Genomic DNA, 23,922 nt, shown 5'->3' with positions numbered 1-23,922 from the left:
GATTTTCTTTCATTCAATGGTGTATATTGACCCTGATACGATACAGGCTCATTCTGAAATGGTCAATCATTCGACGTAGGCATATAAATTCTACAAATTCTTGCAAAGATGGGTAGAAATAATCTTTTCGTGGGAGTGAATGTGAAATTGGACCTCTCTATGCATAAATAACTCAACTGTTCTCTTATATAGTTTGTGAACTGACGCTTCCTAACTCGTATTCATCCTCTCATTTGCGGATACGGTTTGAAACAGAAAAACTATAAGAGTTTGCACATTTGATTTTGCATTGTTTTTCATGAAACATAGTCGAGTTTAACTAAATTTTCAAAATTTATGGATCCCATCCTTACTCTTCTTTGTAAGTAGAGTTACATAATCACAAACTAAAAATATGGTTATTAAGATTTTTACTTAGATTTTTAGCCTTAATTAGAATTCTTAAGACACGAATCCATTGAGAAAATGCTAATTTCAAGAACTCATTTGTATCGCAAACACCATTTTGACCAACCTGATGTTAAAACTCTTACCGCAGAAGTGGAAAGGAAAATAATTTATAGTAAGGGCGTTCCTGTTGGCAGTAAATGTTGAGTTGTTCACTTCTTTTTCTTGTCTGTAAGGTAGACTCTGACCTTTGAGGATTGCTTTAGTCGCTGGGATCGCACAAAGAACGCTGGTGTCATGACGCGACGCGATTCCGTGATATTCGAAGCAGTGCCCTCGCGGCTAGATCCCTATGCTAAATCCCCCGTCTTAAAATCTTTAAAATAATACCCAAATAACCGGACGAGTAATACTGTAATAGTTAAATAAAAAACAAGGATCATCTATTATTTATTGAGAATCCAATAGATTTATAGTTATCGTAGCACATTTGTACAAAAATCTAAACACACAAAAAAAGGAACTTAGGTGAGAATATGCATTTAATATAAAGATAATTCATCAAAACAAATGTTGGTCCAATAATGAATGCTATTCGCTTGGAGTATTTATTTAATATGAACGAAAAATAATAAATGTCTCACAAAGACCAATGAATTACTCTTAAACTGTCATTCGCAATTGAATCGAACGCAATTTGCATATCCTCGACTTTGCAGACCTCTTTGTTTCAAGAGGGCCCGGCAAATATGAAGTGTCGGGCCAGAGCGTGAAGTATTCACTTCGCTCTCTCAGAAGTCAATAATTATTAGATTCCAACTACCCAATTAATCAACATCAAATGATGAAGCTGTAGCGCATTCATATGGGGGGAGCCCCCCCCCCCCTTGCGAGGCCGCCAGCATTATCGCCGAACATTACAGAACCAGATTTGTAACTTTTTATATCATAAGATGGCATTGCCTTGTGCATGTGCATAATCAGTTTATATAAAAATGTATGAAAACTTGATTGTTTCAATTATTACGATAAAAGTAAAGGTAGCTCAAGATATCATTTGTGCACCCCTTGTGATGTTTTTTCTGTATCCGCTTCTATTATGCAGTCCATCTAAGACGCCGATAACAAAGTTTTCAGATGTTCAGGGATTAATTCCAGCTTTAGGGCAACGGCAGTTAATACCTACTTCTCAATTTTAGAAACCGTTTTACCGAAACAGTTTGCCATTTATTACACGTGGCACGGAGGAAAAAATATTCTCTCGATTATCTGAAAGTCTCAATGAATTCTGTGAGACAAGCATACACATAATAAGAGACTCACCGCTTTCAGTGACTCAAGGTTTTTCTAAGAACTTCCGTAGCTTATGCGCGTACAGCGAGAAATATTTTTCATAATGGTTTAAGAGGGTATACAATGAAATATGTATTAATTTTCCAAAAACACATTTATTTAAAAAAATATTAGAAAATTAGATTTAACGAAAATATTTACAGTGATTACAATACAATTACTGACCTCAATCACTTAATGAATGTCAGCAACATATTAGTCTCACAACAATGATTTATCTTTCATCTTCCTCTATCACAGCATCATTCTGCGTGTTCTATTTACAATATGGATTTCCAGTACATAAAAAGTGTTTCGACACAGGAATTTCACCTGCAAAAAAATCACAATACACTCAGTCCATTGACCGCATAAATAAATATGTCTTTTGAATGCCTCACTCAAACACACATTGATAGTGACACGATGGTCACAATATAATTTTCCCTTATTCACACGGTGAATTAGGAAAAATTATATAGATTAAAAATATAAATAAATAAATGAATTGGAGTGTGTCTGTAGAATACGAAATGGAATTCTGTCGTGGTGGAAAGTGATGAGATTATAAAAATTGCGATAGGAACAGTCGAGAGTCCAAGATTTAATTGGTGGCTAAATCACTCCCTCCAACCTCTCTTCTCTGCATTCTTGATGGCTGGCTTTCCCGTTAGCTGGATTTTCACTGTCCGCACATTGTCCTCTTGCATTTTTTTAACCTGTAATGACATAAAGCATTTCAAATGAGAGAGCGGCGATTACAATAGTATCACTTAGCTAGAAATAGATACAACCCACGATTCACTTCGATACGTATGAAAGGAAGTTATGAAATGATCATATTTTTACGGCAGTTCACCATAAAATAACATCGTGATGGGTTATAACGTCTCCGCTATATAAGATTGCTTTCGATTGCTAACCAGCTTTTTCAGTGAAAATTGTTATTTGAATCAGGATCAAAAAACTTATATCAAAAACACTTTTTCAATAATGGTACTCTTTTAATTAAGTATTTAACTATCCACGTTATGCAACTAGAAATGCTTCCTTATAAATTGTTAATTATTATTATTATTCTTGAAAAATCACTAGCAATTGTTTTTAACAACTTTTTGAATAATTTCCACCAGCATTACGTTTATTGGAATTCCAATTTAGTGTTGTGAGGTCTCTCAGACCGCTACTCAAATTCAGTTGCAAGTTTTCAGAAATAAATAATAAGAACGTAAAATTTTAAAATAGTTCAATGTCCTTATTATACAAAATTAAGACGCTCAAGAGGATTAAACATTTTTTGAAATAGCAATTTTGAAAATATTCATTATTTTATATACCCAGCGGTCCCTCAGACCGCAAGTCATCGGTTAAGGGTTTCAATGGACTCAACTGCTACGTCACATGTTTTTTACGGACTGGACACCCACCTTTGGCGCTGTGATGGTGAGGACGCCGTCGGAGCTTAGGGTGGAGTTGAGGGATTGGTGATCGACGCCTTGAGGGAGCGCATATCGCCTCACGAAGTGTCTGGAGACGAAGCCATGCTCGTCCTCCGTCTCCTCGTGCTTCCCCTCAACCACCACGCTCTCCTCCTCCTGCTTCACCGTGATTTCCCCCAAATTAAAGTGCTGCACGTCCACTACGATCTTGAAGCCATCCTTCGCATCTCCGCTGACGTCGGCGCACGAGAAATGTCGCCACGGTCGGTCGTGGGTTGGCGGAGCATGATAGGGAATGTAGTGCGGTTGGAAGAGGTCGTCCGTGTGCATGCCTAGACCAAAGTGCTGGTCGAAGAGCTTAGAGGGGGCAGGAGCCCAAGGGTTCGCAGGGAACCACGGTCGGAAAGTCAATCCGTGTCGAGACATCTGAAATTAAAGGAAACTTAGAGATTAAAGGTGGTCCTGTAGCTAGTGTGGTAATGACGAAATTTTCCTTGTCAAGAATAGTGAATTATTTTCAAGACCAGTGGAGCCGACTCCATAGGGCCTGAGGGGGCCCGAGCCCCCTAAAAAATTGATTATGGGTGTGACGAAAAAATGTGCGTGAATTGTCGATTTTCCCGGAGTGTCCAGATATCAGGGTTCTAATGCTGATCACATGACTCTTCTAAAATGCTTAAAATACTAAAAACTCACGACTTATAGAATTCCTGGGGCAAGATCCCAGGTTTGGGCCCCCCAATATTTTTTGTGAGTCGGCACCCCTGTTCAAGAGCGTGACTGAGATGGGAACAGAAAATACATTTCACAGTCGGTGATCGGTATTAATCTATTATTGGAAAGTAATGTGGCCATGAGATTGTGAGCAATAAACCAACTGTAGTGCAATTCAGATATCAATTCACTTTTGCCAGCCTATTTCGTACTACAAGGAGGAGCATTAACTCAATTTGATCTCATCCAGCTGCATGATGTTCGATCGACCCTTGCCCATCGACGTCCGTGAGTGCATCGCTCTTTCACGAATAATGAAAACTTCGCCTATTGAATAAACTGGAATCCATGGATGAGTCCCACCAATCCTAGCACATGAGTGCGCAGGCTAAACATGCGTAATATTACTGAATAATGATGTATGCTTACCTCTCAGATTTGTGCGAGTGATATGTCGATATTCGCTCTCCTCCCGTACTTCTCGAAGATTAACTGCACTTCTCTCGAAGACTAGTAAGCAGTCTTAATCGCTGGGATCACACTTTACACTCTAGTCTCACAACTTGCACGCCTGATGTCCTCTTTCAATCTACCGATTCTTGGCGGGCGTTGGTATATATGTCGATCCATTTTAGTTCCAATATTCGTCGGCAGATGTCTCAGTCATCCGCTCCGCGTACGCCGCGAATTTTTTAGGACCTTCGGGAAGGTTCTGGAGAGGACAAACAGGAGGGGAGGGGTCTCTTAAAGGGAGGGGGACAGAGGAGTGGAGGGGAGGGTCACCCTCTGGAACTTTCGCCCATGCTCTGGATCAGCCGAGAGGGTACTCGCTTGCTGATCGATATTTCTGATCTCATACCTACCATAGGAAGTATATTATGTTCAGTGATTTTGGTTCGCCAAACCGCGGGTCGCATGTTGGCCCAAACACTTGAGGTTGTAAGTGAATGAATGAATGTTTTTATTACTCTAACCTTGAATATACATTTTTTTAAATGCTAAATTAATGGAGCTTTACGTAGTTTCAATGGTTGAAATAAAAAAAAACTAGCATGGACGCTACCCTCTTAAAAAATTAAATTCAAGGCAGACCAGAAAACAAAAAGAAAGTAGGTATATATAATGTTTTGAAACATTATCATTATGAAACATATATGTGTCAATAACTTAAAATAAACAAGAACAAAGTATAATATATGGACAGAACAAATGAAATTTCTTTTTTCTCCTTTCACAAAAATATTAAATAAAGTCAATTGAATACTTGAGATGGTGACAGTGATTGTGGGTAAAGCTTTTTGTGCTTTCATAAACTACCCTAGTAGCAATTGATATCTATACAATATCCATACAATATCTATAATATCCAACTATAATATCCAAAGGATATCCAATTTTCATCCAACAATATTGCTTGGATATACACATAATATACGAAGTTGCCGCCAAATGCCATCTATGAAATATCCAACTTTGATATTACCTAATATCTAATTTTCATCCAACAATATTGTATGAATACCCACATAGTATCGAAGTTACCACCAAAAGCCATCCATAGAACATCCAACTTGGATATTAATCTGATATCTAATTCTTATCCATCATGGATATGAACTAGATTGGGGTCCCCATCCTCCTCATAGGGCAGGCGCACACTAGCGCGACCACGACCATGGCAGATCTCTGCCGCACACCTTCCGACCAGAGCACGACCACGATAGCAAAACACATTCACCACTTGCTCAGTTGGTATGGTCGGGTTGGAGTGAAGTCGGAGTCAGTGCGTGGCGCGCCATTACTATATGTGTAATTTCTGGCCGCAACGACCGCAGGGTTGGGGACGACCTAATTCAAAAAACTTGGACCAACGAGTCACACTTGGCCTAGTGCACGTCGCTCCATTTGTTGCAAAGCAATTTGTTGGTCGTGGTCGCGCTAGTGCGTGCCTGCCCTTAGGAGAATAGGGTTGTTCAAGCCTATCAAAACGGTCTAAAAAAACGAATGTATATCACTTCTGATGTAATTTCATTTTGATTGGGATGAATGACAGATGCGTTGAAAAAGTAATGATGGAATTATTAGCAATCAAAATTCGAACAATTTTAAACGCCGCCAAAAACGGTCGGCCATCTTGAAATAGAGGTGATGACGAAACAAGCCTGTACGGCTGGCCTGTACCCTCGATCGCTCGATGCCAAGCTGAGTACTCTGCATGCCGACTGGACATTTGCCAAGGTTATTCCTTATTTTGAAATGGCCTATGTTGTGCATGAAGCTTCCGGATGGATCAAGGCGACATGAAATCCATTCTTCAAGTTAGGCAGGCAATGTATGTAGCGTTGACAGGAATTGAAAGTTTTGTATTGCTGCATTTGCTAGGAAACTACGTGCAGTGAACTTTCATTGTGCTTCTAGTGCAAGTGAACACAATTTGTGCCCTTAATGTACCCCTAAGTGAATGATTGCATATAGACGATGAAGTAAAGAGTGAAGTGAGTTGTGAATGTAACTGCTTCGACGAAATTATTTATTTCTTCCATGCTAGTTCAATCAACCCTATACATTTCGATCTAAGGTATCTAACTATTGCCTAGGGGATATTTTTCATATTTGAGCTAGTTGTGCTTTAGGGATACATCGAACGCATATTAATTTTCAATCGTTTGTTCGCTTCTAAGTTCCGTTTGATTTTATTACCTATTCATTTTGAGCATTCACGAGTGTTTACATTTCACGAATTTCGTTGCGCTGTTGTTTGTTTTTGTTTTGGTCATATTTTGGTTACGGTAATGCCTCGTTCACATTACGATCGTCCGAGCCGTCGTCGTAACTATCGTGCATTCACATTACGATGGTTAAAACCTGTGCTGCCCTCAAGTGCTGACATCTAAAGTGAACGGGAAATTGAATGTTAGCAAAGCTGTTGAGGTATGCATGGACAAGATATTACTGTGTTTAACGTGTATTTACCGAATCATTTTTCTTCCGCCCATATTCTTCCTTCCAAGGACAAATCCATGAAATGTCCATGGAAAAAATAGAGCTTCACGAGCTTTTCGTCTTTCTCTTGTCGCTTCCGTTTCCGGTCTCCCAGCGCCTAACCATCGTAAAGTGGCAACGTTCGGAACTACGTCAACTATAGTCAGAACTTGCATTCACACGGCTAGTTCGGTCAACTATCGTTAGGACGACGGCTCGGACGATCGTAATGTGAATGAGGCATAAGAGTACGGGTAAGAGTAATAGTGAAATTCGAAGTTTTTTGATGTTACAATAACCGGTTTAGCTATTTGTTTCAGCCTATTCATTTCATTGTCCTCGAAATGTCAATGTGAAATAACGTAAACTGATTCTAAGTCGTTAGTGATGAGTGAGAAGTGAGGTGTGGAGAATCTTTCGAACTTCAAGGAGTGCAAATTCTTTTAGCGTGTGCATAGTGATTGGAAAACCGATTATCATGTTTTATTAGTGTTTTATATTTATTGTGAGTCAAGTTTTTCGTTGAATCAGTTGATTCGGAATATATTCGAATAATTCGTATCAAAAAGACAACTCGTGAAATGTGTACGTTGTAGTGCTATTTATGATATGATGAGCAATAAATATGTACAAGTAAGGGTAATTTTGCTTATTATTACTCTTATTAAAGGATAAATTTGGATTTTCTTTAAACACTGATCTGGCGGCAGACGCTGGAGATCTTGAAAAAAAGTGGAATAACCCTGCTGAGCCACTTAAACAACACTGCAGTAGGGCATCTACAGGCTTGTGACGTCACACATCAATTCAAGATGGAAGTAGGGCTTTTTGGCGTAACGTAAAATTTGTCACTGTTTAAAGCCTTCTCTAAACATGTACAATTAAGAAAATAGCATAATATTATTGTCATTGCTCCTTCTGAAGCACGATCTTTCGATTTCTTAAATAAAAAAAATATGGTGAACAACCCTATTTGCAGTCAGGATTAAACCACGCAGTAACAGTACATGTGATCGCTGTGCCAAATATTTTTAGCCTTAGCTTTAAAGACCATGAGCAGGGTTGCCGACCTGTAAAAAATATTGGGGGTCCATACTGGGGGTCTTGCCCCCCTTATGAACTCCTCCTATTGTTGCAATATTCAACCATACAAATTGTGCATACAATTGCTCTACCTAATTTTTAAAGTCTAAATTCTTTACAGAAGTGTGTAATGCATTTTCAAGAGGGAGATTGAAAATATATATTTCACTCTTTCACGGGAAATGCCTAGGACAGTAATTATATGCACATAATTTATATATGGTTTCATATCCAAATGGGAAATTCACTAGAAATTAAGTAATGAACCCAATCAAGAGAATATAAAGATCAATTTCATTGAAGAAGTCATTAGAAACTGGCATGGTTAATTTTAGATGATTCATTTCATAGCAGAAGTTAGAAAAATCAATCATTAATCAAACTCATTTCGTTATTAACAGAAAAATAAATTCTAGTACTTTTATGCATTTATGTAATCACAAATCTATTTATTTTCCAATGTATCTTAATGCCCAAAATGGAACAACTAAAGTAGTATTTTCTAAAAGAATTTTAAAACAAGCTACACTAATTAACAGCATTAGAATACTTCCACAAAAATATCATGTTTCACATTAATAAGGAGAATATTGTTATTCAATATAACTTAAAAGTTAAATCACCAATTGACATAATATGGGAAAATTAATTCCACACTAATGCTACTTATAAGTGAGAACTGCACTATTGATTAGGATGATCAATATGATGGCCTTTCTTTTAAGCATCCCTAAATTTGGCATGTATAATTGTAAGCTAATCCTTTATGTAATTTTCTAGCTCCTTAGATGAAGCACTTAGATGAGAATGTCGAACTGCATCTGTAAAAAAAGAGGTATTTCCTGTGACAATGATATCAACAACATGTAGTCCAATTAATCATCATAGGTAATTTATAAAATTTTTGAAGGAACAATTTATTAGAAAATAAGGAAGAGAGATGTAATACAATAAATTATGAAGTAGAGATGAAGAGGTTAAGAAATAAGTCTTACTGAAGAAAGGGATAGATGTTTGTTAGGGTTTTTTTCACAAAGAAATATCCTTTTGATTTAGAATTGCCCCAGTATCTACCCTCTCCCCTAATGATGAAAAAAATGCAATATAAAACTTACCAAAAATTATTGTTTCCAGGCCAAGCTCAGAAAATACTCTTTTCTTTTTGTAGCCTATCCAACTATAGTTGGCTGCCAAACTTAGTATTTCATGACACACCGGAGAGTTCGTACAATCATTTCCTTAGAAGTGTTGCCTCCAATGAGGGCCAACTCGGAAATCTGCAATGAAATTAACAAAGTATACTATACAAATTACTATAATTCTTCGACATATTCCCAATGGTTATTCATTTTCAAGAAAAAACCCAGATGAACCGGAGTTGGAGCCCCTTATTCGCCAATTGGCTGCGGTTTCTAGAACAATTTTCCCCGAAAAAACCCTTCGTACACGAGTTCATTGAGATCGATACTTTAATACCATAACCAACTGCTAACATAGTGGATTCTTCAGCGAGAACTCTGATATTTCGACTTAATCGGTCTGAATGGATTGTATTTTTATATGGCCGCGAAAGCAAATATCATGCTAAATTGTAATTACACAGTGAACATAGTAATTAATAATCATAAATACTAATTGGAATGAAAGTAACGGTTCATTTATTGCATTAGTAGATACATACGAAAGGGTATATAAGTTCAATGATTTACTAACGAATAGAAAAAATGTTCCATTTACTTACATTTACATGGTCACCTCAGCAGAGATGTGTTGATGCTGACAAAGGTATCTTCTTATTTCTCTTCGTGCCGCTAATATCCACTTTATCCGATAATTCAGTATAGGTACAGAAACTTAATCCGGCGTTTGGCAGTCTTCACTGCGAAATACGGATTATTTTCCCCTTCCATTGCGTACTTCAACGTAAATTTGCTTGTAAAATAAGTTTATACAGCACAGCTAAATTCGTAAAGTCACAAAATACAGTCAGTAACTACGAATGTAAACAAGCAAAGTTTCAGTTGGTTTCACTAACATTTGCGATGGCTGTTGGGTAAGCAAGATGGCCTCCGGTCGTTATGGCGCAAGTTTCAAAATACGATATTTAATCCGTTATATTAAAATATAATAACGAAATATGTAATGGGCAAAATATGTAACTTAGGTATTTAAAACGCCAAATTTATTTCCCATAGTTACCAAAAGTTACGAAAATACTTGCTTGTCCCTGTTTTCACTTTTTTTTGCCTAAATTATTTTGTTCAATTTACTACATATTTGCATTCCTTTTTCATTGCAACCATAGTTAGTATACATCACTAGCGCAGCGAGGGGGGGTTCGGGGGGTAAACCCCCCTACCCTTAGATCTTAGAGAAATTTTAAAGTTTAATCCATTTCTTTTAATTTGATTAATATCACTTATAGAATATATAGTGTAAGCGATCAATAAAATATCCCTCAGAAAGCCGTAAAACTCACCATTTTGAGACATTTATCTGAATTTAGGGAAGTTCATTTATTCTAGGGGAGGGCCTTCGCATATACCACTTGCCCTAGCGGGTATTCCAGACCCTCAGACCCCCCAGTGCTAGTTGTGCCTAAAACCTTGATTCCTGGCTGCTCCCCTGGTGCACATTGCATTCACTAATTATGTTCATGTATGTTTGAATGGAATTAAAGAAATGTCTATCATTCCCAGTAATATCCAAAACTCAATAGAAAATTAACATCATTTCAATATCCATGCAATATTACTTTTAGATATAATGCTTATTGGATATTGGTAACCACCTATGGATGTTGTATGGTTATCCATTGCTACTAGGGTAGTCATTAACAACAGAATCACGTTTAAATACAACTAGCAAGTTTTCGTAAAAATAATTTTTTGCGCTATTATAACTAGTTGTCGTTATATCTATGGAAAAAATATCCATTTTTTGGATATCAAGTATTCTCTGCCGTAGCTTACTCCGGGTCGCTGTTGGGTTTATTATCTGAAGTCAGATTAGACATAGCTGGATTGCTGGGGTCTAGCTTGCATTTTGGTCGGTAATGACGTTAAATGGTAAAACTCTTATTTGAAATGTGCTCTGAATGAATCGTTGACTCTCTCTTCATTTTGGAGGAAAGCACGGGAACAAACACGCAAATACCTATTTGTAATAAATTTGACTTATCCGTGGAACTAATGAAACAACAGCACTGAGTAAAAAATATTTTTCTTTTTCGAAAATAACCTGGTAGCTGTTAGAAATTTGTCAAACCAATGCAGCGTTCTGTCCATACAAATTATTATATAATCATTGATAGTGATGTGATGTTCAAGATGTGAATAACCAATGGGAGTGGAATTAAAAGTGAATTTCACATTCTTATTTTCCCATTACTACAGTGTTTCTAATCTCAAAATGAGGTTGTATGACTTTTGCACAAACTAGTGTTTTTTTAAATTATCATTGTACTTAAAAGTGTACCGCAAATTGTCTTCACAATTTTTACTTACGCATAACTTGCTAACGATATCTGATAAAAATTAGCTATTAAATTTTGTATATTTGATTTTATTCATTACTTTTAACTACATACCTATATAATTTAAACATTATTGACTCCCAGGTGAATTCCTTGACGCGAAATTTCATCCTCAAGATTGTTTTGAAAAAGCGATCTCAATGCATTCGGGTAGTTTCCTTCATCAAAGAAAACGAAAGGCACTGATTGCGATTCGTTACCCACCTTTCGTGTATTCATAATATACAAATTATTTGGTTTTAGAAATCCCAGTTCAGACGAATGGCAATGGTCAATTTTAACCACATTTGAAAAAGGCCTGATTGGCGCCCATGCGATAACACTCTACGTGACGTCACAGGGACCTAGTTTCTATACGAGTAGGCAGGAGTTTTACATCATCTGAGATTACTGGAGCTGGTGAAAAATAGTGACTAAAATTCCTGAATTTCGGTGAATAAAATGGTGGATTTCGTCGCAAAAAAGTGGTAAAAAAATGAAATTTCGGTGAAAAAATGTTGAAGCATAAATAATTTAAAGCACAATAAAACATTCAGTGTAAGAGATATTTTTGAAAATTTTTATGTAATATTGAAGAAAAGGACACTAAGACATATTTGAAAAATACAGCAATAGAAGTCATGAAATAGGAAGTAAAATAATAAATTATTGGTTCTTTCCGATCCACAATTCTGCCAATAAGTAAAATGTTGTTTCTAAATTCACCGTAAATCAGGTAGAAAACGAAATTTGATTGCTGGAATAAGAAAGTGCATTTCTATTTCTTTCCAATGGTATATGACTCAACTTAATGTGACCATTATAACTAATTTAAATATGCAAAAGCAAAAACATCTGCAGGCATTGAAAACTAAATTTAAACTAAATTTATATGCATTTCTTATGGAAATGACTCAGGGCCCATTTCAGGGCCTCATGGGCCCAAGGAGGTCAATGAGAATCCAATCAACTCTTGTTTATATGGTTCCATTTTGGCGAATCTCGGCAAAGGAAAGAAAAGATCGAAAGAAATACTGTACAGGGAAAGATATGAATGCAACTATGTACTGTTATGAATACCAGTGGCGCAGCGAGGGCGGGTTAGGAGGGATGAACCCACTTCCGCCCCCTCCCCCCCAAGGCTCACATAAATTTTTAAGTTAAATCTATTTTATTTAATTGAGTTAATATTTCTTACGGAATAGTGCTAGAATTAATAAAATATCCCTCAAGGGGCCGTAACAGTCACAATTTTGAACCTTTTATCTTTTTTTTTCCGGCGGAAGGTCTTCGCACCTCCCGCTTACCCTGGCGGGTACGCAATACCCCAAGCACCCCAGTATTAGTTGCGCCTGTAACCCCCCCTAGCCTTAATTCCTAGCTGCGCCCCTGATGAATACATTCATCTAATATATGTATACTTATGGGGTTCTTAGGAGAGATTTAATAACTTAATTCAAATAAAGGAGTTAAATAAACCATCCTCTCCCCTCGACGTATTTTCAGGTGTAGGATAACAAAAATTATTATTATATATGCTCATAACATTGTCCACGGAATGTGTGTAAGAATTTTTTTCGTAGTCCTTGGTTACTCAGAAAAAAAATTACGATTTCCAAAATATTAACACAAGATTTCGCCCACTTATTCCTGACCGATGTTGTTAAAACTCTTCAATAACATACAACTATGCATAAGGTTTTGGAAAACGTAATCGTTTAAGAATTGTTTCAATCGATATATCCGCGAAAAAATAAAAATGGCGGACACTACTCATTTGTTTCCCGGGAGAGACTTACTTTTTACTGTATTACTCTCGAAATATGGATGTCATAGGGGTAACCTCTCTTAGATATGATAGTAAATAAATGTGACCATATAATACCGCCATCTTCGAACCCCCTGAAACACCCTCAAAAAATAAATAAATTATGCATATAAGTCTCCTTTTCGGGTACTTTTCGTTACAATTCCGCCGCTTTTCCAACCCCTACCGCTCATCGCCACGGAAATGATGTGGACGATTGGTGACCCCTGGCAGTGTAAATCTATTAACCCCCAATACACCCCCAAAAAAATTGAATTTTGCATTGTGAAGTCTACTTTTTGGGTACTTTTCGTCACAATTCCAACCTTGATCCCTACCCCCACTACTCATCTACTACTACTACTACGGAATTCATGAAAACGACTGGTAATCGCTATCAGTACACCCATATAAACCCCAGGCATCCCCGTTAAACCCCTGAAAAATGTAAAATGTGACATTAACTCTCCTTTTTGGGACTTTCTGGCCGACATAACGCCGCACTGCCCGTCCCCTCACAGCTCTAGATCTGGAATATTTGGTAAGGACGGGCCACCGTAAACCATACGAGAAAAAAACCTGAAAACTCCCGATCACCTCCTGGAAACTCCCCGAAAAATTAATTTGTTTAAGGGCACCTCTCCGGGTAGTTTTCGTAACCATTCAGCCCGTGTTCTCCAACCCTACGAGTTATTAAAACCCCCGATAACCCCGTGAAACTTCTCAAAACAATTGTTTCTGAAAAGTCGCCTGTTCGGGTATTTATCGTCAGAATGCCGCCATGTTCCGGACCCCTACGACTTATCGGCACGGAATTTATGAGAAAGATTGGTGACCACTAATTGACCACAAATATAAAACCCCCGGTATTCCGTTGAAAACCCCCCAAAAAAATTAAAATTTGCCATTAGGTCTTCTTTTATGGATACTTGTCGCCGCATTGCCGACATTTTTTTACTATGGGCCCATGGGCGTGATTCGCTTGACACATTCATTGCATCCCTCAACTCCACCTCATCCGTTTCTTTCACATCATCAATTTCTGCTTCCTCCCTTAGCTTCCTTGACATAAACATCCGCCTTGAAAACAATACCTTCAGCACCTCCATCCACAAAAAACCCACCAACCATGAAAAATACCTACACTACACCAGTTGCCATCCACCTCACACCAAACACGCAATCCCCTACTCCCTCTCAGTCCGTGCCCATCGTATCTGCAACAATTCACCATCTCTTCAAAGAGCCACACAGAACCTCCATCATGCTCTCCTCAAACGAGAGTATCCAGAATCCCTGCTTAAAAAGAAAATACTCTCTCCCTCCGAACAGTACACCCCACGCACCAAAAAAGAACAAACTAGCAAACTTAATCTCACCACCACATTCTTCCCTGGCACTCAAAAAATAAAAAAAAATATTAAAAGATCTGTACCCCATCATCAGCAAAAACAAAACCACAGCTGCTCTTCTTCCATCATGCCCCTCCATTGCCTACAGAAGAGCACCTAACTTAGGTAATATTTTAAAATCCACCCGCCCCCACCTCCGGCACACACTCCCCCCACTTTCCTCCCTGACTCCATGCAACCGCCCCCGTTGCAAGTGCTGCCCTCTGCTACGCCCCACCACTTCACCTGTCATCAATAGATCTTCCTCCACACCGTCTTGTACTTCCTTAAACGTTATCTACAAGCTGTTTTGTAATTTTTCCCCCTCGTACTACATAGGAGAATGTACCACACCCATATCCATCCGAATGAACAACCACAGGCACTCCTGCAAAACCCATCCCCATTCACACTGCCTCACACAATAGTTCTTTCGATAAATGTTTTTCCATAACTATCATTGAAATTCTGCAAGAGAAGGCAACCATCATCGAGGTGAGAACGAGGGAAATGGCCCATATTTGGGTTGAAAAGGCGTTTGAAACGCCCGGGCTAAACATTGCCCATTAGAGTCAAAGCAAACCATACCCTCCCTTCCCCCCCTCTCCCCTTCCCCTTCTTCCACCCCCACTACTTCACCAAGGAGGGCTACTGGAGGCTCTGCCTGCAGCAGTTCACTTTCAGCACTGAGGATAGCGGGTCAACCCGCTGAAACGTTTTAGAGATTCTTTGTGAGTGTCCTTTCTACGTGTTTCTATGTTTTTATTAGTGTTTATTTTGTCCGTTCTCCTCGATCGGCCACATACTTAGGTATATATATATATAATATAATTTTTTTATAATATTAATAAAAATTATATTATATTATATTATATAATAATATAATATTTTTTTGTGTGCCCACCCCAGGGCAAGAACAAAAGTAGGGAACTTAGGGGAAAGGTTGTTTCAAATTTTCGATGGGACGCAGCCCATATTTCTCAAGTGAGAAGAGGAGGAAAAGTGAGGAAAGGGTATAGGGAAGGGTGCAAAGCAGAGGGCAAAGATGGAGGGAGGAAAAACGGTGGACGGGGATTGGTTGTGTTCTTTCTAATGGGCGCGGTTGATTCCTGGTCCAGAAAACGCACGGAAAGCCCATATGCATGCCTGCTCCACCACCCCACAACAAGGTCTACAAGCGAGTTCATATGTGCGATTCACGCCCAGGGCCTACCGATGAGCCAGCCTCTGCTACCACGGAGGAACCCCAGGAAGAGAGTGTAGTCAACCTTTCTTCCACCCCCCTTTCTCCTGACCAGCTCTCTCTCCTCCACAAAGGGCTTTCTTTCTTTCAGGGAGAGAGGTAGAGTTCGTTGGAAGACAATAAAATCGCCAAGTGACCAGGAGTCAGTCGTAGCGTCGTCAAGGGCACACCCACGATCAAAACTAGGGGGGCAGGCCTTTGTCGTTCAAGTTGTAGCTTTTAAGCACAAAAACGGTTGATTTTAAGAAAATTATGACGGCGATATTTATTATTTTTTAAATTATTTCCTTGAAAACTTAATGATTTTTATTTTAGTACCTTGTCTTATACTAATATCACTTATCTTCAACGGAAAATTTGTTCAAAACTTTCATAATATGAAAATTCCATCAATCACCTTTGGACTCCTTATGGAAAGCAAAGGATTGCCAGCAAATAAGGGTCGAAAAACTATTCTCAATCGAGGCATCTGCAATGAAGAGGAGTACGTAGAATAAAATTCTTAGTCTTTCAGTTACTCGAGATATAAAGCCGATATCAATGCTCAACGTATGAATAGGTACACTAGACAATCAAAGCGGTGTAAGAATAAAATAGAGATGGGGTGAGCAATAACGGTCGAGATTACATCATACTCTCTGTGGCTGCCCAATTAACAATTCATTCGAGTAACATTCTGCGATTTCCCTCGCACATACTTTATTACCACTAAAACGATAGTGATTTTATTCTTTCCATAATGCATTGCGGCGACAAATCGGCTTACCTTTGGACTCTATCGTTACAGGAGTATTTGAATACACTTCGAATATTGAGTGGGAAACGTAAACAACTTTTATCATCGCCGATTTATTAATTAAAGTGACTAAATATTAGGCTGATGTAATTTCCTCCCAATGTTACCCTGCATCATTTTGCCGCCAACAAAATTAATTTCTGGACTGCAAGTATTGTTCGCATTCAATGGATAAAAGATATTTTTTACTTAATTTAACAAGAAATTCAGCTCAGACCGAGCCTGGCCTCGAAATAAATCATAGGATATAGCTATTTAAAAATGGAAGAATTCCGAACACTTACAGTTAAATTATGTTGCACGACTCTCGGATATTATCGCTATTTATTTTTGAATATTATTAGTTGTTTTCCTTCTTCGGAGTAGGATGATGAAGTTCTCGATGTCACAAACCGACGTTTATGATCACAACTGATGCTCGCAATTTCTGATATATATTATAGCGATATAATATGTATCAGAAATGTATAGCAATATCAGCAATATAGCGATTTCCGAGCGGGCATTTGCTTCTATATATACGTCTGTGGTGTGTGGAGTTAGTTCACATTTTGTCCGCCTGGTGTGTCGCTCTTCCTCTATTGCTTGACGCGGCACGTTTCACCGAGTAAACAAATCAATTCAATTCAATTTATTCAGTCACCATAAGCATATGAATTATGCATGGCTATGTCAACATATTGCATGTTTTACACTTCATATAAATAAAAAAACATTATGCACAATATCAAAACAATATAATGAAAAATTCAATACATGCAATTTACAATTTTTTTGGATTGAAACATTTCAATTAAACAATTAAATTTGTTTGCATTAGAAAATCATCTACACTATAGAATAATTTACATAAAATTACTTTTTTTCACAGCACGCTTGAATTTAAAGGAACTTTAAATATTTTTAATCTGGGTAGGCAATTTATTTTACATAAGTATTCCCTGATGATCTATCCCTGTAATCGTTTTATTTACTCTGCGCTGACTTACATGGAATGCATTTTGGCTTCTCATACTGTGACCATAAAGGTCACAATTTTTAATAAACATGTCTTGATTTTTGTAAGTAAGAGGCACTGTTTCAAGAATGTAAATGCAGGGAAGAGGTAAGATTTCTCGTTTTTCAAAAATAGGTTTGCTGGGAGCTCTATTATTAATTAATCATCCTTCTTCGAAGCCTCTCCACATTGCTGTGAGAGTGAGGTATCGGAAGTCTTGTTTTACCATATCAATCGTTTTGGAATATTTTAGCCGTTTCTAGAACATTTTAGAACTCGCTTTATCTTTCTATGGATGTGGCTTGGTATTCTTTCTTTAATTGGTGTATATTGACCCGGATACGATTCAAGCTCATTCTGAAATGGTCAATCATTCGAAGTATATAAATTCCTCAAATTCTTGTATATATTGGTATAAATAACCTTTTGGTGGGAGTGAATGTGAAATTGGAAATGTATAATTAATGGTCTCTTATAGTTTGTGACCTGCCGCTTACTAACTTGTTCTCTTGTTCTCATTTCCGGGTACGGTTTGAAGCAGAAAACTATAAGAGTTTGCACATTTGATTTTACATTGTTTTTTATGGAACAAAGTCGTGTTTTACTTAATTTTCAAAATTTATGGAACCCATTCTAACTCTTCTTTGTAAGTAGAGTATTTTATTCACAAAGTTAAAATGTGATTTTTAATATTATTACTTAGATTTTTAACCTAAATTAGAATTCTTAAGATATGAATCCATTAAGGAAATGCTCACTTCAAGAACTCATTAGCATCGCAAACACTATTTTAACCAACCTGAAGTTAAATTCTTACCGCAGAAGTGGACAGGAAAATAATTTATAGCAAGGGCGTTCCTGTTGGGAGTAAATGTTGAGTTGTTCACTTCTTTTTCTTGTCTGCAAAGTAGGATCTGACCTTTGGGGATTGCTTTAGTCGCTGGGATCGCACAAAGAACGCAGGTGTCACGGAGCGACGCGATTTCGTGATATTCGAGGCAGTGCGCTCACGGCGGGATCCATATACTCAACTCCCCCGTCTTAACGGGATCTTTAAAATAATAACCAGAATCATAGACTAAATAACCGGACGAGTAATACTGTAATAGTTAAATAAAAAACAAGGACTATTCTAATGTTTATTGAGAATCCAATAGATGTATAGTTCTCATATCACATTTATACAAAAACCTAAAGACACAATAAAAGGAATTTAGGGGAGAATATGCATTTTTAATATAAAGATAAATCATTAAAACAAATTATGGTCCAATAATGAATGTTATTTCCTTGGAATATTTATTTAATATTAACAAAAAAAAATAGATGTCTCACAAAGACCAATGAATTAACTCCTTCAACTGTCATTCGCAATATGGTAGTTTCCTTCATCAAAGAAACCGAAAGCCATTGATTGCGATTCGTTACTCACGATTCGTGTATTCATAATATAAAAATTATTTGGTTTTATAATTCCCAGTTTAGACGAATGGCAATGGTCAATTTTAACTGCATTTGAAAAAGGCAAGATTGGCGCCCATGGGATGCCCCTCCACGTGACGTCACAGGGACCTAGTTTCTATACGAGTAGATAGGATTTTTACATCGTCTGAGATTACCAATGCATGCATGAGGCAAAGAGCTCAGGGACACATCCCTTAATAATCACCAATTAAAACTGCCAATGGTCGGAAAGTTTCCTGCGTTTGATAGGGTGTTAATAATCCTTTTTTAAGCCAAACGCTACCTGATAGCAGGGTACTCTGCTATCTCCTAGCAGCCTGCATATCAGCGGCTCACATATTCTCGCCCCAAGGTCACCTCACTTTGCGGCAACGGGAACCAGAATGGCGTCACACAGGCTTTCTCCATCATTCATACTTAGCCGTCGCGTATTCTCCCGCTTGAAATTTTTCACTTTTCATTTAATCGCTAAAAATAGATATCGTCATTAAAAAATCTAAAAGCGTGAAATACGTACTCCAGGAGTAATAATCTTTCGATTTAGGCAATAAAAAAACAATAGGAACCACCCTATTGAATCGAACGCAATTTGCGTAACCTCGACATCGCAGACCTCTGTATTTCAGGAGGCCACGGCAAATATGAAGTGTCGGGCCAGAGCTTGAAGTATTCACTTCCCTCTCTCAGAATTCAATAATTATTACACTCCAACTACCCAATTAATCAACATCAAATGATTTACCTGTAGCGGATACATATGCCCCCCCCCCCCCTTGCGAGGCCGCCAGCATTATCGCCGTACATTACAGGGCCATATTTGTAACTTTTTATATCATAAGATGGCATTGCCTTGTGCACCTGCATATGAAGTCCATCTAAGACGCCGATGACAAAGCGTGCCGATGTTCAGGAATTATTTTCAACATTAGGGCAACCGCAATTAATACCTACTTCTCAATTTTAGAAACTGTTTTATCGAAAGTTTGCCATTTAGTACACGTGGCACGGAGGAAAAAATATTCTCTCGATTATCTGAAAGTCTCAATGAATTCTGTGAGACAAGCATACACATAAAAAGAGACTCAATGCTTTCGGTGACTCAAGGTTTTTCTAAGAACTTCCGTAGCTTATGCGCGTACAGCGAGAAATATTTTTCAAAATGGTTTAAGAGGGTATATAGTGAAATATGTATGAATTAAAAAGAAAACACGTTTTATTTATAAAATATTAGAAAATTAGATTATACGAAACAATTTACAGTGAATACAATAAAATGACTGCAATCAGTTATGCATGTCAGCAACATATTTAGTCTCATAACAATTATTTATCCTTCATCTTCCTCTATCACAGCATAATTCTGCGTGTTCTATTTTCAATATAGATTTCCAGTACATAAAAAGTGTTTCGACACAGGAATTTCACTTGCAGAAAAATCACAATACACTCAGTCCATTGACCGCATAAATAAATATGACTTGCATGTCTCACTCAAACACGCAGTGATAGTGACACAATGGTCACAATGATAAAATAAACACGGCGAATAAGGGAAAATTATAGAGATTAAAATATAAATAAATAAATTAATTGGAGTCTGTCTGTAGAATACGAAATGGAATTCTGTCGTGGTGGAAAATGATGAGATTATAAAAATTGCGATAGGAACAGTCGAGAGTCCAAGATTTAATTGGTGGCTAAATCACTTCCCCCAGCCTCTCTTCTCAGCAGTCTTGATGACTGACTTTCCTGTTAGCTGGATTTTCACTGTCCGCGCGTTGTCCTCTTGCATTTTTTTAACCTGTAATGACATAAAGCAGTTCAAATGAGAGAGCGGCGATTACAATAGTATCACTTAGCTAGAAATAGATACAACCCACGATTCACTTCCATAAGTATGAAAGAATCATATTTTTACGAAAGTTCGCCATAAAATAGCATCGTGATGCGTTATAACTACTCCACTACATAAGATTGAAACTTCAGATGAATAGCTTTCAGTAATGAATGATGCCGATTTGTTTTCGATTGCAGGATGTGGTTGGGAGGGCATTTCAAGTTTCAACCGCTCCCGAATGAGGGCGCATTGTCATTGTTTTCGTGAATTTAGGATCACATCGAGTAATCCTTATGTAACTTTGAAGTAATGATTTGTTAACGTGGACGCACGCGACTCCAACAAATTGTAAACCAAAAGTGAATATGAGAAGCATCTATCATAAACGATGGATCAGTTCCATCCGTTCAAGGCTGATACCAAGAGCAAATTCGATTCACAAGAAATTTAACGCTTAACAAGTGACGTGAAATTTTTGGTTCACTATCAGTGACTTGCGGTCTGGGAGACCGCAATAAAACAAAGATTTGTAAAACGTTGTAAAGTCATTTTTATAGCTTAGTTTACTTCAAACTTATATTTAATATTATGCATTCTTAATACGAACCAACTTTTTCAGTAAATATTGTTATTTGAAACAGGATAAAAAACTGATATCAAAAAACACTTTTTCGATCATGGTACTTTTTATTAAGTACTTCACTGTCCACGTTATGCAACTAGAAATGCTTCATTGTTAATTGTTAATTATAATTATTCTTAAAAATCACTAGGAATAGTTTTTAACATTTTTTAGAATCATTCCCACCAGCATATCGTTTATTGGATTTCCAATTTAGTGACGTGAGGTCTCACAGACCGCTACTCAAATTCAGTTGCAAGTTTTCTGAAATAAATAATAAGAACGTTATATTTTAAGAGTGTTATGTCCTTATTATACAAAATTAAGACGCTCACGGGGATTAAACATATTTTGAAGTAGCAATTTTGAAAATATTCATTAATTTTAAATACGTAGCGGTCTCTATCTACGTCGCATGTTTTTTTACGGATTGGACACCCACCTTTGGTGCTGTGATGGTGAGGACGCCGTCGGAGCTTAGGGTGGAATTGAGTGCTTGGTGATCGACGCCTTGAGGGAGCGTATATCGCCTCACGAAGTGTCTGGAGACGAAGTCGTGCTCGTCCTCCGTCTCCTCGTGCTTCCCCTCAACCACCACGCAATCCTCCTCCTGCTTCACCGTGATTTCCCCCAACTTAAAGTGCTGCACGTCCACCACGATCTTGAGGCCATCTTTGTCCATCGCACCTCTGCTGTCGTCGGCACGCGGGAGGTGTCGCCACGGTCGGTGGTGGGTTGGCGGAGCATGGTAGGGAATGTAGGGTGGCTGGAAGAGGTCGTCCATGTGCATGCCGTGCCTAAAGTGCTGGTCGAAGAGCTGAGAGGGGGCAGGAGCCCAAGGGTTTGCAGCGAACCACGGTCGGAAAGCCAATGCGTGTCGAGACATCTGAAATTAAAGGAAACTTAGAGATTAAAGGTGGTCCTGTAGCTAGGGTGGTACTGACGAGATTTTCCTTAAGAATAGTGAATTATGCTCAAGACCAGTGGAGCCGTCTCCATAGGGCCTGAGGGGGTCCGAGACTCCTAAAAAATTTATTATGGGTGTGACGAAAAAATGTGCGTGAATTGTCGATTTTCCCCGGAGTGTCCAGATATCAGGGTTCTAATGCTGATCACATGACTCTTCTAAAATGCTTAAAATACTAAAAACTCACGACTTAAAGAATTCCTGGGGCAAGATCCCCAGTTTGGGCCCCCCAATATTTTTTGTGAGTCGGCACCCCTGTTCAAGAGCGTGACTGAGATGGGAAGAGAAAATACATTTCACAGTCGGTGATCGGTACTAATCTATTATTGGAAAGTAATGTGGCCATGAGATTGTGAGCAATAAACCAACTGTAGTGCAATTCAGATATCAATTCACTTTTGCCAGCCTATTTCGTACTACAAGGAGGAGCATTAACTCAATTTAATCTCATCCAGCTGTATGATGTTTGATCGACCCTTGTCCGTCGACGTCCGTGAGTGCATCGCTCTTTCACGAATAATGAAAACTTCGCCTATTGAATAAACTGGAATCCATGGATGAGTCCCACCAATCCTTGCACATGAGTGCGCAGGCTTAACATGCGTAATATTACTGAATAATGATGTATGCTTACCTCTCAGATTTGTGCGAGTGATATGATATTCGCTCTCCTCCGATACTTCTCGAAGATTAACTGCACTTCTCTCGAAGACTAGTAAGCAGTCTCAATCGCCGGGATCACACTTTACACTCTAGTCACAACTTTCACGCCTGATGTCCTCTTTCAATCTACCAATTCTTGGCGGGCGTTGGTATATATGTCGATCCATTTTAGTTCTAACATTCGTCGGCAGATGTCTCAGTCATTCGCTCCGCGTATGCCGCGAATTTGCTAGGGCCTGCGTGAAGGTTCTGGAGAGGACAAAGAGGTGGGAGGGGTCTCTTAAAGGGAGGGGGTAGAAGGCAGTGGAGGGGAGGGTCACCATCTGGAACTTTCGCCCCTGTTCTGGATCAGCCGAGAGGGTACTCGCTTGCTGATCGATATTTCTGATATCGTAACTGTTATAGGACGCATATTATGTTCAGAGGGTTATTCTTCGAGTTCGGTACATCGTGGGTCACATGGTGGGCCAAACAGTAGAGGTTGAAATCGAATGAATGAATGAATTTACTACCCCAACCTTGCATTTACACTTTTTTTAGTAACACAAAATTTATGGAGCTTTAGGTAGCTTCAATGGTTAAAATAAAATAAACTAGCATGGACGCTACCGTCTTAAAAAATCAAATTCTAGGCAGGCCAGACAACAAAACAAAAGTAGGTACACATAATGTTTTGAAACATTA

General features: G+C 38.2%; 2 protein-coding genes across 4 annotated transcripts; both read right to left on the bottom strand.

Moving 5' to 3' along the window:
- Positions 1–1,815: 1,815 nt before the first annotated feature.
- LOC124165072 (alpha-crystallin A chain-like) lies at positions 1,816–4,469 on the bottom strand. The gene is made up of 3 exons (XM_046542330.1): positions 4,302–4,469; positions 3,147–3,584; positions 1,816–2,438 (listed from the first exon to the last, which is right to left on the bottom strand). The coding sequence occupies exons 2-3, from the start codon at positions 3,582–3,584 to the stop codon at positions 2,340–2,342; spliced, it is 537 nt and encodes a 178-aa protein (XP_046398286.1). The 5' UTR covers positions 4,302–4,469; the 3' UTR covers positions 1,816–2,339.
- Positions 2,984–23,368, bottom strand: LOC124165071 (protein lethal(2)essential for life-like). 3 transcript variants are annotated; one of them, XM_046542329.1, is made up of 3 exons: positions 23,210–23,368; positions 22,051–22,494; positions 2,984–3,146 (listed from the first exon to the last, which is right to left on the bottom strand). In XM_046542329.1, exons 2-3 carry the CDS (start codon positions 22,492–22,494, stop codon positions 3,117–3,119), a joined length of 474 nt encoding a protein of 157 aa, XP_046398285.1. In that variant the 5' UTR covers positions 23,210–23,368; the 3' UTR covers positions 2,984–3,116. The 3 variants fall into 3 exon arrangements, with proteins under 3 accessions (XP_046398285.1, XP_046398284.1, XP_046398282.1); XM_046542328.1 differs by lacking the exon at positions 2,984–3,146 and adding an exon at positions 20,345–20,950 and having other exon boundaries at positions 22,051–22,500; XM_046542326.1 differs by lacking the exon at positions 2,984–3,146 and adding an exon at positions 20,345–20,950.
- Between the last annotated feature and the right edge of the window lie 554 nt (positions 23,369–23,922).

The sequence above is a fragment of the Ischnura elegans genome, chromosome 9 (genome assembly GCF_921293095.1).
Source record: "Ischnura elegans chromosome 9, ioIscEleg1.1, whole genome shotgun sequence".
Classification (NCBI taxonomy): domain Eukaryota; kingdom Metazoa; phylum Arthropoda; class Insecta; order Odonata; family Coenagrionidae; genus Ischnura; species Ischnura elegans.
This window is presented reverse-complemented; position numbering and strand designations above follow the sequence as displayed.

Bases quoted from the DNA above. Each gene is read 5' to 3' on its own strand.
- LOC124165072 (XM_046542330.1), bottom strand. From the start codon at position 3,584: ATGTCTCGACACGGATTGACTTTCCGACCGTGGTTCCCTGCGAACCCT. The intron at 2,439-3,146 runs GTGGGTGTCCAG...ATGTCATTACAG, and splicing joins TCACCATCACAGCGCCAAAG to GTTAAAAAAATGCAAGAGGA.
- LOC124165071 (XM_046542328.1), bottom strand. From the start codon at position 22,494: ATGTCTCGACACGCATTGGCTTTCCGACCGTGGTTCGCTGCAAACCCT. The intron at 20,951-22,050 runs GTGGGTGTCCAA...ATGTCATTACAG, and splicing joins TCACCATCACAGCACCAAAG to GTTAAAAAAATGCAAGAGGA.